Source organism: Argentina anserina, chromosome 3 (assembly GCF_933775445.1).
Source record: "Argentina anserina chromosome 3, drPotAnse1.1, whole genome shotgun sequence".
Taxonomy (NCBI): Eukaryota; Viridiplantae; Streptophyta; class Magnoliopsida; order Rosales; family Rosaceae; genus Argentina; species Argentina anserina.
Window position 1 is genome coordinate 7,184,380 of NC_065874.1, and position 15,647 is coordinate 7,200,026.

Here is a 15,647-nt window from a genome sequence, read left to right on the forward strand (position 1 = left end):
TAACACTAGGGTGAGTCGATGTATAGTGTGCATCAAATTTATCTTAAACTTATAAAATGAGTTATCAAAGTGGTAATGTTGTTCTTAAAATTATAACTTGAGTCATTAAAGTTATAAACTCTAAAAATCATTTGAGTCGTGAAATAAGTATTATTAGTGTTGAAAGTAATACTAGAGTCTTCAAAGTTGTAATCACAAATTTCAAGACTCGATCTCAAATTTGGGGACTTATATTACTACTTTTATTTTATTTTTATTTTAGGATAGCATACAATACGACAAGAGTTGAAAGAATGTACGCTCTTATCTGATATATCTTATATTGATTGTCTGTCACTCAAATTAGATCGACCCTAAGGCGATTCAGGTGAGGCAACACAGTAATCAATATGGGAGGTTAAGGACGAACCCACATAACCAGTAATTGATTGGCTTACATCGATATGCATTTTTATCTCAAAATAATTTATCTTCTAATCTGTCAAAATACTTTATATCATAAACTATTGTGTCACCTTTAGACTTCTACATGCATGTAGAGTTTAACCAACAAGTTCGTAATCGAAAAATTAACGAAACTAACGAGTTCTACTCACGTCAAAAAAATATTATAAAGAAACGTAAAATGGAGCCATGGACAAAAAAATGACATGCGATTTGGGGGTAGAATGGCGATAACATATATGTAGGTAAGTTGGTTGAAATGTGAAACTTCATTTTATGACCTCGGCCACTCATCATCAAATCATCAATGGATTCTATGCAGGAATTTTTTGATTGAACTACCCGCGTGCAAATATATCATATGATCAACAACACAATGAGTATCTTCAGTGAAAAAAGAAACCGCATGATCAGTGCATGCTCTTTAAGTACCATTTGTACGAGAAACTGAGAATACGTGTACACACTTGGTTTATAAAGAATGATTACATCGAATTTCTAATATCACATTAAGAAATCATCCTCCAACCATAATATTTTACTGGTGAACGATCATAGAAACCACACCATTTACCTCATTTTGACTCTCTACAACCACCACATTGTTCGATACATTTGTCACAGCATGTGCTGTAAACTTGGTTTCCCCTTTCGTTTGTAAAGAATACTGAAAATGATTAATCCGATTGGGAAAGACCAACTGAGAAGAAAAATCAGCCACCCATTTCGTCCCATTTCCCTCCACACTTAGTCTCCCTACTGTTGATTTCAAGCTCATCCCAATCACATTGTTCTGGTCAATCACCACTTGATCAATGTCCACAAATTGCCCATCTAATTGAACCATGGGAACCATACTTTTGGGGTTCCCAGTGAACATATTGTTCACAATATTTAACCCTAAAATTTTGCCATTCACAGATTTCAGCACCACATTACCATCACCCAAAAAGAACCCATTGGTCACATGAACTTGAACTGGGTCTTCCATGACTATAGCATTGAAATCCAAGTAGCAATTGTCAATCCTAGTTTGTGAGTTTCCTGCTAACTTGACCAAAATGCCTACACCCCCAAAGCCAGTTGCCTTGTTATAACAATGTACCCCTGTGACCATGTTAGCCTGACCCCTTAAAACAATTCCGATTTCAGCCGAGAAAATTACGACATCAGTTACGGCGTTGTCATTGCTAGCGAGATCGATGGCTGTGCCGGTAAATTGTCTCTCGCCTTTGTCACCACCAACTGTGGAGTGTTGTCCCAAGAAGGTGTTTGATATGTAGGTTTCGTGGCCCTTTTCGACTAGAATCCCTTGTGTTGTGAAGTGTAGGAAGAAGCAATTAGTTATACGAATTCGAGCTGAATCAACTATGTAAATGCCTCCTCCTCTGAAGCTTGAATCGAATAGTATATCTCGAAAGGTGATGTCTTCGTAGTAGATTCCTGCACCGGTTGCGACTTTTTTATCAAAGAAGAATTGATTGCTGATGGAGGTTTTCTCTCTAAGCTTTTGGGAATTTGTAGAACATAGTTCGACTAGGTGGCGGTCACCGGGAAATGTTTCAGAGGCTCGCAGCGTTCCTCCTTGTATCTGATTGTTATCATATATTTGTTCATGGTTTAGTATTTTTCAGATGGATTGAGTATGAAAGTAGGACTGACATGAATTAGCTATGTGACCAACTGACCATAATCATAACTTTTAAACAAAATAAGAAACCTTCACTTGGCATCTACATAATGCATGTGTGATCAAATTTAATAGGGTCAAACTCGCAGAGTTCTTTAGTGAACAGAGCAAATAAAAATCCATCACTTAATTATAAAAACTGGACACATGCATGCATTATACATCAACATACCTTTATCATATATGGTTACTAGTTTCAATTCTTATTACTGGAAAGTTACTATTGCACGTTGAAGTTAATATCTTACTAACATCTTGTATATTATACTGTAATTGACATATCGACCGTTTCTTGTGTTTGATGTCATCCTTTAACATTATACTTGACAAAATAATGTCTAGAACAAATTAGAAGAATCTCATGTAAGTGGGTGCAAGCGCTGAAAGAAGTAAACTAGAAGCTTAATTATATTATCTCAGAGACTCAGACTATCTTCGACTGGTTGCATGTTGAAACGGAAAGTAATTCTCAGAAATGCATTGCATACTATACAAATAAAAAATGTAACCCAGTAGAAAAAGAGTTGGGAAAGATTTAAAAGACTTCTACTCGTTTTAGCTAGCTTCAAATTTTTAACATCAAGTTGATTGGTATTAATGGACCTTGTTAATTTCTACAACAAGTACCAATAGTTTTACAAAACGTATCATGTAAACTTGAGTTCGATGTAAAATTTAATGTCCTGGCATCAAATATGGCACAGAGAGCCTCATCAGAGTAAATAAACTAATGCTGAAAAGGGCGGGAATGCAGTTCTTTGTTAATGAGCACGAACTACAACATGGAGACGTGGAACCAACCCACATGCCCTCCATAGGTTATTTCTCTTTCACCATCTTTCTTAATTTCCAGGACCAGTGGTAATTCAGAAATTCAGAAGGTTTCAACTTTGACTCGAAGACTGGCATATATGGCTATAGACTCCGATGGGAACAAAGCAGTTGATTTATTCTTGGAGTTGCAGTGTTTTGATGTGCACGATGAGACAGACAATGTAAGAAAGGGAGTTAGAGAGAGAAACTGACCACAATGTTGCCTCTGTTTGGAGGGAACCTTAAAGGCTGGGCAATCTTGTAATTTCCACCTTGGAGATCAATGACAACGCCTCCCAAGTCTGTGATTCCAGGAAGCATTTCAAGCCCGCTTTCCAACTGAAAAGCTTCCTCCAATGCTTTTGCTATGGCTTCTGTGCTATCATTTGCTCCGGTCGGGTCTGCCCCGTACCCGATCGGATAGAACACTCTCCCATCCTAAGATGCATAGCCAAATTTTAATTTCAACTAAATATACTGGGAAAATCATGAATGAACTCTACGAAACCGTGACGATATATACATGTATTCATCTACACTTACCCTAGTGACGTTTGAAGCTTGGAACAGTGACGAGAGAGGCGGTTTGGTTGGACCGGTGAGTCCTCTTTGATGAAGCTTTGCCTGGAACGATGAGAGCATTTCATGTCTTCTGGAAAAGGATGTAGCTTCTTCTGCTAACAGCATAAGTAGGAGGAGACAACACAATGCTGAGATGGGTCTCATTCTCAGTCTCTTCTTTTTCTAACACTGCAGGACTGTACACCCACGCGGTGTTTTATAGAAAGAAATAAGAGAACGAGGAGGCTAGGGGGCCGGCGGCAGCCTGGTATTGGTATTAGGCAATAGCTTTGGTATTGTTTGGCCTGCTTTGGAAGCTGAGGGAGGAAAATGAGGATTTGTTGGCCTGACTTTGGGTCTTAAACTCTAACTTGGTATATATATATTGGTGGCTGGTCTTTCACTACCCACGGAAAGGACTCACCCGTCACATAATATTTTCTTCCTTTACAGTCTGCCCAGTTAATTGTATATTCTTCAAGTCCCCCTTGGTATTCTCTTCTAATCAATTCTGATAGATTGTCATCATTATTAATACTAACCTTATGCTTATATGCTATATTTTGTGATTTTTTTCCTCACATAAGAAGAAAAATGTTTAATTTCATAAAACTGAAATAATGAGAGGTTAGCTTAATGTAGATTGCATAAAATATACCGATAAAGAGGTTAGGGAAGGAAATCGATTATGTACACAAAAGTGAACCAGTTCATTTACAAACCTTCACCAACAAATACAATTGTTGCATTCATATTGAGTTGGACGTCACTACATCCGACTTGTAATTAAGAAAATTTAGGGTCTTATCTAAGTGACGAAACCTTAATGACCTTATAACTATTAGTGTGAATATCCATCCAAGATAACACAACATAATCCAAAGTTCCAAACCAAGAAAGCCAATGGACCGAAGGACAAAAGTTATATAATAAAGATAATAGAGAACAACAAATATCACAACAATTACAATGTGAATTCCAAGTTTATGATATAAAATCCTCAGAAAGTATTTGTGTGAAACCGAAATGATCAAAAAGAATTAGAGCTACATGTAAGCTACGTCATTGCAACATTCTCTGTTACATCCAACGTACGTTCATTGCCCTCCCGGTAAGGTAGTTTACTTGTTTCATGAAAATTTTCCCCTAGCCTCTCAAACAAAAAGTACATTGCAACCTTTGCAAGTTTGCAACATACATCAACTCCAATTTCCTCTCAAAACAAATACAAATGCTCATTAAAAATCCTACTATATGAGGTCTATTCCACAAATTAAAACATATAAATAGACAACCAAATTAGCTTTAGGAAAGAACCTGTTGATGATCTTTATAATAGGTTAGCTAGTTTTCTATAGCTTTTTCTTTCCTCGTTTCTTTCTGCAAGAAAGGCAAGTATTCAGAGATGAATCGCAAATGGTCTGGTACACTTTATTTCACAGAAAAGCATAGAATACGTTTGCTTGGATTAAATATGAACATGATGATGGTAGTTGACATAGCTGTATTCATTGCCAATTTCTGCAGCCGTGTTGGAGAAGTGTTCGTGATTCCTCCTACCTGCATAAAAGGATTGCTTTAGACAGAAATCTACATTAACAAAATCATAGCTTACGTTTGTGCATTATAGTGTACATAATGTAGATGAATACACATTACAGTCTTTAACATTGTATATCTTGATCAATTTAACACACATGTTTCGATCATAACAGCAATCAGAGTTAAAAAAATGTTTTAGAAAGGAACCAGAATAAAACTTTGTACGTGAATAACGTGATTCTATTAGTATGTCGCAAGTTTCTGTTATCTTAGACATGATTTAACACCTGAAAATTTAGGGCCGATAGAGGATTTTATATATAGAGCATGGCTATGAGCTGTGGATATTCTCTGTTGTGGGCTTTGTGGGCTTTCAGGATTTCAGGTTGGTGGATGAGTGCTCATAACTCATATGCATATGTCCATGTGAATCCTAATCCAGTTTAACTGTTTAATCATAAACAATGCTCAAACTTCCCCATTAGTGTTTAAATTTCCATATCTTTGGGTTGATCGGTTGATCGATGGTAAAGTTAGTAACCAAATTCAGTTAAACTCTCAATTTCAAAGCTTCGGACTTTTGGTCCCTGGTTTTACTACATCAAACTTCTACCTGAAACTAATTTGTATAAACAAACTTGATTATCTTAGTATATATCATCACACATTCACAGTAGGTTTTAGTTTCATACAATCACACCCACGTTAACATCGACTACATATCATTCATACAATAGAGACCCTCTAGATCGTTTTTGAATGATGTTCAACGACGTTGTTGCTCAATCAATTCAGGATTTCACTTGTGTTGATTCTTTACCATTTTTCAAATATGATCTTGGAAAGAAAAAAAAAACAGAGAAAACCGTGACCCAATTTATGAAGAGTCTACTATGCGACCCAAAAAAGAGATAGAGAAAATTGTTATATGATATATCTTCAACTATTACAGCATATCATATGCTTCAATCCCGTATTACATATAACTCATGAACGAAAATTAGCGGTAGTTTGTAAAGTTAAAAATGTATCCATATTCCAACCTATTCACAAATGACAATTGTCGCCCAATAAATTTTGACACAATTTTCAAGCCATTAGCTTCAGCCATCCCTCAGCTTGATGCTCCTTGATCCACTGTGACAAAAACTGAAGCCGGAACCGCCACATCCGCCTCGATCACCACCCGGTTATCGGACACATTCCTCAGGGCATGGTTGGGGAACACATTGCTAGCAGCAGTGCTCAAAGAGTACTGCACATGCCTAATGAGATTAGGAAATAGAAGAATTGGGTTGAAGTCTATATCCCATGAGCTTCCATTGCCTTGCACAGTTCTCCTTCCAATGGTGCCCTTTATGTTCATCCCCCTCACAACGTTCCTGTCCACAACAACTTGCTCAATCTCCTTGAAACCCCCATTTGATTGGTCCAATTGAACAATATCAATCCCCTTGTTGTTCCCACTGAACATGTTGTTAACTATATTGACCCCATTGGCAACACCCTTCATTGATTTCAACACAATATATGCGTCACCAAGGAAGAAGCTGTTTGATATATCAAGCTGAACGGGGTCTTCAGCAACTATACCAGTATAGTCCATGTAAGAATTCACAATCCTAGTCTGTGTCAAACCAGGCAATCTTAGGTAAATCCCAACGCCTCCGAAACCTGTGGCCTTATTGTAGCAATGTACACCAGAAAGTATATTAGCCGGTCCGGAAATCATTATACCTACAGCAGCAGAGAAAATCACCACATCCGTCACAGCATTGTCATTTCCCTTGAGGTTGATTGCAGTGCCGGAAAAGTTTCTTTCGTTGTGATCACCGCCGGCGGTGATTTGCTGCCCTAGAAAGGAGTTTCTGATGTAGGTTTCATGGCCACTTTGGACTAGAATACCATCAGTGTAGAAATGTGTTATGTAGCAATTGTCTATGCTTGTTCTGAGTGAGTTTATGACTGAAATGCCCCCTCCTCTGTAGTTAGCGTCTAGCATAAGGTCTTTTAATGTTATGTACTCATAGTTGTAGGATGATAAAGAAAGCTGAGCAGACACTGATGATGAGCTCTCTCTGGTTTTCTCATTCTTTTTGGGGGATGATGATGAAGCAGATAGATCAATCAAGTATCCATCTGTCGGAAAGTCATCTGAGGCTCTCAATGTTCCTCCTTGAATCTGTTTCCATCAAAACTTCAGATCGAACACAACATACTTGGAACTCACTATTCTTTGTTCGAATGATAAAGAATTGATATAAATTGACATATTTAGATATCTTAAAACAAAAGTTTTGATTGGCTTCTAGATGGAGAAGGTGAACGTATGAATTGGGGCATACCATAATATTTCCTACTCCGGCAGCCGGAAACCGGAGCGGTTTGCTAATCAGGTACTGACCACCTTCAAGATTGATCTGTGCACCACCAAGGTTGCTGATTCCCTCCATTAAGAACCCTTCTGATGGACCACGGAAAGCATCTGCAAATGCTTGAGCCACAGCCTCAGTGCTATCTCTGTTCCCAGTCGGATCAGCACCGTACGTTGTGACGTGATACACACGAGGACTAGTCCTCCCCTGCATCGATCACCATCACCACCGTTAAGTTTCACCAACCATAAACTAATTAGTTCACCAAACCACATATAAAAAATTTGAAGAACACCAAGAACTGAACCAACAAAAACAACAAGAAAATATATATTTATACATGAAGCTATTGAATTACCGGCGGTGACTGAGAAGGGTTGGGGCTAGGAGCAGGTGAGACTGAAGATGGTGCAACAAATGAACCGGAATCGCGTCCGGTTAACGAGGCCTTGAACTCTTGCAGTCTTCGCATTTGGTCTCGATAATCACTCCTCGAAAACTGACCTATCTTAGAGGTTTCTCCATAAACATGAACCGTGATAAACAAGCTACAAATCATAACCCAGAGTAGAGTCTTGCCTCGCATTGCAGCTTCCATGTCCATCTCTGTTTTCCTCTGTTCTCTCTGTTTCTTCCAGAGTTGGATTCAGGTGGTTAAAAGACTTGGAACCATGAAATGGTTCAATTCATCACTTTATATCTGCGTTAGAGAGAGAAGAAGGTAGAGAAAAGGGGACATGGAAAGAAAAGGGTCTAACCAAGATTTGCTAAGAAAATGAGACGAAATGCTTTCCTATTGGATCATACACAATGCACCACCCCCATGGTTGTTTTGTTTTGGTGCATCTTTAATTGGGGTATTTATACTACTAATAATGACAGTTTGCGTTTTCCTTTCGATAATTTTTTTCGTTACCAACTTCTCACTTTAACGACCTCAACAAGTTTGACATTCAGACATAGAGCAAGGCAAAGGAATTGAAGGGGTAAAAATGCATTATGAAAAAAAAAATGAGGATTTGGAGAAAAAATGCCAATTTTCAACTCCAACAGTTTCTCCATCTCATTCTCCAAAATAGAAAAATGGATGAAAAAAAATTGATTCTCTAAATTTGCAGCATTTGCCAAAAATTTGCATAACCAAATATTAAATGTTTGTACTTTCTTCAACAACTCAAACTTAAATTACAACCAATAAAATTTCTAAATTAAATATATCAAGCCAACCATATGAAATTATGAAATATATTATGATTATGATAAATAAGAAAATAGAATATTTAATTGAAATAATAAATGTAAAAATTTATAAAATAAATAAGCTGTTAGAGTTGGAACATAATGTTTTTAGAGATTTTAAAGTTTGTTTCTCTATTTTAGAGAAAATATGGAAAAGTTGTTGGACATGTTTTAAGAGAAAACTCGTAGCAGTGTGAGAGCTTCACGTAACATATCATAGGTTGGCTACCAAAGCATCATTGCCACTCATTTGATGGTTGATCAATTTACCAGATTTTGAAAAACATGAGGAGAAAACTAAGCGAATTTAAGGACTTGATAATTGATATCATGGTTCAGTTAAGAATTTAAGTTGGTGATGAAAATAACACATTCAATGGAACAAGTAGAAGAAAATTTCAAACTACTCCATTCATTCGATTCAATGCTTTTGAATGAGAAATATAATGAATGTTATTCAAATCATGATCTCAATCGAAATGAATAGCTTTTCACAAGATTGTTTCATCATTCTATCGATGCAAACCCACAACCATATAGTTGTTTAGGACATATAGAAGATTACGCAGCTCACGGGCATGCATTAGTACATTTTCACAGTCTAGAAAGACCCCAAGCTTATAACCAAACAAGAGAGTACATTCACCTTTTCATAGGAATACAATTTGTTTCGTCCATTTGTCTATTACACGTTTTGTCACCATAATATGTCACCAGATATATTTGCCATCACCAAGATCAAGTACGGAGATATTAGGTCACTTAGATGCCCTGACTCTTTCATTAATTTTATCCTTATTTTTTATGTTTTGTATAAATTTGAACACCATCGCATAATTATTATAAATTTAAGTTAAAATGTCAATTTGCACCCCAAATTTGACCATAATTATCACACTCCAAACTTGCATTCGAGTCAATATACTGATTTGCACCTCATCCGTTAAATTTAATATTTTTCATCCAATTTTAAGTCACATGTCATGTATTTGAGAGACAATATTGTCATCATATATTTATTCATATTTAATAATGAAATAAATTAATAAAATTACTTAAGAGGAACACTTGCTACTATTTTTATATATTTTTTTTTTAATATGTTATGGATTTATATATTTATTATTTTACGTGATATGGTATGTTAAAAGATATTTAAAAATTAAAAATAAATGTGTACATATAAAAATATATATATACACAACACACTATTTGAATGGGTGGATATATAATTCGAAGTATGGTTAAGTATATAGAAAAAATATGTAAATAAATAATTTGATTAAAAAATAATCCTCCTTTTAAAGAATATTTTTATTTATTTTTAAGAAAAATATAAATAGAAAATGATAACATTATCCCTAATCTGCATGATATGTGAAGCAAAATTGGATGGAAACAGTTAAAGTTTAACGGATGTGGTGCAAATCGGCAATTTTTACAAAGTTTATGAGGTAAATTGACTCAAATGCAATTCGGGTGTAAATTGACAATTCTGCCAAATTTAGAGTGTATTTTGACAATTTTACCTAAATTTAATGAGACTTGTATAGGGGTCAAGGCTTAGGCTTACGGATGGAGTATATTGCCATACGAAATTTTAATCGAGTAGGCATAGACCTCTGCAACTAAAGTATTCTTTCTCTAAATGGCTACGGTATTATTTAGAAATTACCACGCAAGCTATGTTGATAATGTGACGATTGGAGTTAAAAATGACTGATCGTCGAGGAAGGTGTCATATGAAAGTAAAGAATTATCTATATTTATCATGGCGCTTTGCACTCATTGATGCTGTTGGGTAAGGTTACCTCAATTTCTTTCTTCTTCTTGAAGAAACTAACACAATGAAATCAAAAGGGACCTTGATTCTTTTCCTTTGGCTAAGAAAACCCTGAAACCCCCATCTAGCAATCTTTGATCAACTGTATACGTAAAAGCATGAGTTGTGGGCTAAACAACTGAATAGGTGAACATCAAATTGAGTGTATGATCTCTAATATTGCACATTGTAAGAGGTCCAATACGGCTGAAAATTGTGAGCCGGAATTTAAGGTAATTTAGGATGAACTTTGGTACGTAAGTCTTTAGCACATTTCAATTAGATCCCTACTATTTTCTACGGGGTCCTTAGATGAATAAAAATTAAAGACCACATTACCATTATTGTACGTAGTATTATCAGTTAACTTGACGTGTTCTCGATGAGGGCTACCATCCGTTTGGTAATTCTCATGATCGAATGGATGAAAATTTCTAGAGTTTTGTACACGTTTTTCTTTTGGTGGGAAAGCGTTCTTTTTCAAATGGATGATTCTGATCCTTGACATTGTTGAATGATTTTGTCCAAGCTAGCTAGCTTCATTTTCCAAATCAAACATAAACATATATTTGTCTTCACATTCCAAAACTTTCCAAAAATCATGTTTTGTTGAACGAGGTCTCAAGACTCAACATTACTAAATAAGTAAATAGCAATAGCTCTGAACTTTCTACGTGAGAAAAATCTATCAGACTACTTGAATATATTTGTTCTACATCAACATTCAGTCATTTGATGAAGCTTTTCAACAAATGTTACTATAGGGCTCGTCAACGGGCCGGGCTCGGCCCGGCCCATGAGTGACGGGCCCGGGCCAGCCCGGGTCGGGTCTTAATAAATTTAAATAAGTGGCGGGCCGGGCCGGGCCGGGCCGGATATTTTCAAAAATACGAAGATCCAAGCCCGCCCACCTAAGGCGGGCCTTACGGGCTTTTACGGGTTACGGGCTTGTATTAGAAAAATAATATAATACTCTAATTTAAGGGTTTGAAACAATAAAAGAATTGTTAGAAAACATTCTAAAACAAAAGTCACAAATAAATTCTAGTTTCGAAATATTGTCGATCGACACTAATAGATGTGATCGATATATATATTTAGGGACCGTGTAAAAATTTCATCCAATTCGGACCTCGTTTAACTGTCGGAATTTTCGGTTAACAAAAAAAAGTGTCGTTTTCACATAATAAAATCTCATTGACCGGGGCTTTATCAAATAGATTTCTTTAGTTCGACCGCGCACGATAGGTAACAAAAATTAGGTGATTTCAAATATGTAAACAAATTTCCACATTCGCATCTTGGTAATTGGTCCTCCCTTAGGGCATATTAGTGTTGTTTTTGGTTTACCGGAAATTCCAACGGTTAAACGAGGTCCGAATTGCATAACATTTTAAAATGATCATTAAATATATATATTGATCACATCGGATGGTGTCGATCGATTCCGAGAAGTTTCCTTCATATAGTCGCTTCATAATGTGATAGTTTTATTATAAACTTAATATAATGTTATAATACATTAGTGGACACTTCGGCGATCGACAACTCAAATTAAAAATATGGTCGATCGACACCAGTAGATGTGATCGGTATATATATTTAGTGAACCCGTAAAAATTTCGTCCGTTTTGGACATGGTTTGACCGTTCGTACCAACGGTCAACTAAAAAAGAGGCGTTTTGACATATTTAAACCTCATTGACCGGGGCTTTGCCAAATAAATTTCTTCAGTTCGACCGCGCACGATAGGTAACAAAAATTAGGTGATTTCAAATATGTAAACAAATTTCCACATTCGCATCTTGGTAATTGGTCCCCCCTTAGGGCATATTAGTGTTGTTTTTGGTTTACCGGAAATTCGAACGGTTAAACGAGGTCCAAATTGCATGAAATTTTAAAATGATCATTAAAATTGATCACATCGGATGGTGTCGATCGATTCCGAGAAGTTTCTTTCATAGAGTCGCTTCATACTGTGATAGTTTTATTATAAACCTAATATAAGGTTATAATACATTAGTGGACACTTCGGCGATCGACAACTCAAATTCAAAATATGGTCGATCGACACCAGTAGATGTGATCGGTATATATATTTAGGGAACCCGTAAAAATTTCGTCCGTTTAGGACATGGTTTGACCGTTCGTACAAACGGTCAACTAAAAAAGAGACGTTTTGACATATTTAAACCTCATTGACCGGGGCTTTGCCAACTAGATTTCTTCAGTTCGACCATGCACGATAGGTAACAAAAATTAGGTGATTTTAAATATGTAAACAAATTTCCACATTCGCATCTTGGTAATTGGTCCCCCCTTAGGGCATATTAGTATTGTTTTTGGTTTACCGGAAATTCCGACGGTTAAACGAGGTCCGAATTGCATGAAATTTTAAAATGATCATTAAATATATATATTGATCACATCGGATGGTGTCGATTGATTCCGAAAAGTTTCCTTCATATAGTCGCTTCATAATGTGATAGTTTTATTATAAACCTAATATAAGGTTATAATACATTAGTGGACACTTCGGCGATCGACAACTCAAATTCAAAATATGGTCGATCGACACCATTAGATGTGATCGGTATATATATTTAGGGAACCCGTAAAAATTTCGTCCGTTTTGGACATGGTTTGACCGTTCGTACCAACGGTCAACTAAAAAAGAGGCGTTTTGACATATTTAAACCTCATTAACCGGGGATTTTCCAACTAGATTTCTTCAGTTCGACCGCGCACGATAGGTAACAAAAATTAAGAGATTTCAAATATGTAAACAAATTTTCACATTCGCATCTTGGTAATTGGTCCCCCCTTAGGGCATATTAGTTTTGTTTTTGGTTTACCGGAAATTCCGACGGTTAAACGAGGTCCGAATTGCATGAAATTTTAAAATGATCATTAAATATATATTGATCACATCGGATGGTGTCGATCGATTCCGAGAAGTTTCCTTCATATAGTCGCTTCATACTGTGATAGTTTTATTATAAACCTAATATAAGGTTATAATACATTAGTGGACACTTCGGCGATCGACAACTCAAATTCAAAATATGGTCGATCGACACCAGTAGATGTGATCGGTATATATATTTAGGGAACCCATAAAAATTTCGTTCGTTTTGGACATGGTTTGACCGTTCGTACCAACGGTCAACTAAAAAAGAGGCATTTTGACATATTTAAACGTCATTGACCGGGGCTTTGCCAAATAGATTTCTTCAGTTCGACCGCGCACGATAGGTAACAAAAATTAGGTGATTTGATATATGCAAACGGCTTTCAGCATTCACATATTTGTAATAGGTCCTCCCTTAGGGCATAATAGTGGTGTTTCCGATTTACCAAAAATTCCGACGATCAAACGAAGTCCGAATTTGATGAAATTTTTACAAGGTCACTAAATATATATACCAATCACATCGGCTGGTGTCGATCGATCCCAAAAAGTTTTTTTCATATAGTCGCTTCATAATGCGTTAGTTTTAATATAAACCTAATATAAAGGGTATGATACATTTGTTGACGCTTCGACGATCAATAAATTTAGTTCGAAATATGGTCGATCGACACCAGTAGATGTGATCGGTATATATATTTAGGGAACCCGTAAAAATTTCGTCCGTTTTGGATATTGTTTGACCGTCCGTACCTACGGTTAACAAAGAAAAAGGCGTTTTGACATATTAAAATCCTCTTTGACCGGGGCTTTGCCAAATTGGTTTCCTTGGTGCGACCACACACAATCGGTGACAAAAATTAGGTAATTTCAGATATGCAAACGACTTTTGGTGTTCGCATTTTGGTAATGGGTATTCCCTTATGACATATTAGTGTTGTTTTCGGTTTACCGGAAATTCCGACGGTCAAACGAATTCCGAATTGGATGAAATTTTTACAGGGTCACTAAATATATATACCGATCATATCTACTGGTGTCAATCGATCCCAAGAAGTTTCCTTAATATAGTTGCTTTATAATGCAATAGTTTTATTCTAAACCTAATAAAATATGTATGTATAATATTTTATTATTTGGCGGGCTTTTACGGGCCGGGCCTTGCGGGCTTTTGGCGGGCCGGGTTTCACGGGCTTTTGGCGGGCCGGGCCGGGTTTCACACCTCTAATTTAAGCCCGGCCCTCTACCCACGGAAGCGGACTTTGGCGGGCTTTCTCGCGGGCCGGGCCGGGTAAAAGCCCGTCGGGCTTGCGGGCCTCCGCGGGCTTTTCGGGTCCGCGGGCTAAATGATGAGGCCTATGTTACTAGAAGGAAGAGAAAATGATATATGTTTGTATATCAAGAAATACTTTATGATACTAATACACTGGCATAAGTTTTAGGAAATAGGCAATTTAAACTTGGAAATTTAACATATAGAAATTATGGAAATGTCTTACATGCTCGAGGTACCGCTTAGACGTGTTAATAATACAATGATTGTATGTTGAATTTATTATTAATTAGAATTTGACGGTTGAGATTGATATCAAGATAATCAAAATATATAAAAATATTCTGAAATTGTGGACGAATGAGCGTTTATCTTTTAATCTTCTCGTCTATATATTAGTTAGGGGTCTTCTCGTGCATGCAAGTGCAACAGACAGCCATCTACATTGCTTCTCTTGCTTCTATTACCAGTCCCTTTATTTTATGCATGTGTTTTTAATAAGTTACTAAAATGAGTCAAATGACTCAAATCTAAAACAAATGTAGAACAGTAGAAGCATTCAGAATAAGACTATAAACACAAAAAGAAGCAGAGAAAAATGCAGAAAAGGAGGGGTATTGACCCCTACGAGTGACTAAGGCCATCGGCATGAGAAGTATTTGAAAAGCCCCTTCTCCTCGAGACAGGCTCGATGTCTTGGGCCTTGTCTCCTAGATTACCTAATAGTCTAAATGTCTAATAGCTTTTGTTTGAAACTGACATAAGCTAAACTGAATTCTATTTTTGAGGTTCTTATTTCCAATACTGTAATGATTTTGGTGTCAACATTTTTACCAAATTCTTGAAATCTCTAAAATGACCATGCTAGAGATAATCCCCACTATTATAATGGGAAGCATGACTTTAGTGTCAACAATTTCAGCAAATTTTTAAAGTTTCTAAAATAATCATGCTAGAGATTTAAAAAAAATATGTGG

The 15,647-nt window shown here is 36.4% G+C and overlaps 2 protein-coding genes across 2 annotated transcripts; both read right to left on the minus strand.

Annotated features, from left to right (window-relative positions):
• Positions 1-948: 948 nt before the first annotated feature.
• Positions 949-3,673, minus strand: LOC126789520 (polygalacturonase QRT3). Its single transcript, XM_050515704.1, has 3 exons — positions 3,491-3,673; positions 3,161-3,385; positions 949-2,035 (listed from the first exon to the last, which is right to left on the minus strand). Exons 1-3 carry the CDS (start codon positions 3,671-3,673, stop codon positions 983-985), a joined length of 1,461 nt encoding a protein of 486 aa, XP_050371661.1. The 3' UTR covers positions 949-982.
• Positions 3,674-5,991: 2,318 nt separating this feature from the next.
• LOC126789516 (polygalacturonase QRT3) lies at positions 5,992-8,218 on the minus strand. The gene is made up of 3 exons (XM_050515699.1): positions 7,784-8,218; positions 7,396-7,632; positions 5,992-7,232 (listed from the first exon to the last, which is right to left on the minus strand). The coding sequence occupies exons 1-3, from the start codon at positions 8,027-8,029 to the stop codon at positions 6,165-6,167; spliced, it is 1,551 nt and encodes a 516-aa protein (XP_050371656.1). The 5' UTR covers positions 8,030-8,218; the 3' UTR covers positions 5,992-6,164.
• Positions 8,219-15,647: the final 7,429 nt, after the last annotated feature.

Excerpts from the sequence above, each read along its gene's own strand:
- LOC126789516 (XM_050515699.1), bottom strand. The coding sequence starts at position 8,029 with ATGGACATGGAAGCTGCAATGCGAGGCAAGACTCTACTCTGGGTTATG. Across the intron at positions 7,633-7,783 it reads ACCCTTCTCAGTCACCGCCG|GGGAGGACTAGTCCTCGTGT; the intron begins GTAATTCAATAG and ends TGATCGATGCAG. Across the intron at positions 7,233-7,395 it reads CCGGAGTAGGAAATATTATG|ATTCAAGGAGGAACATTGAG; the intron begins GTATGCCCCAAT and ends TGATGGAAACAG.
- LOC126789520 (XM_050515704.1), bottom strand. The coding sequence starts at position 3,673 with ATGAGACCCATCTCAGCATTGTGTTGTCTCCTCCTACTTATGCTGTTA. Across the intron at positions 3,386-3,490 it reads AAGCTTCAAACGTCACTAGG|GATGGGAGAGTGTTCTATCC; the intron begins GTAAGTGTAGAT and ends TATGCATCTTAG. Across the intron at positions 2,036-3,160 it reads CAAACAGAGGCAACATTGTG|ATACAAGGAGGAACGCTGCG; the intron begins GTCAGTTTCTCT and ends GATAACAATCAG.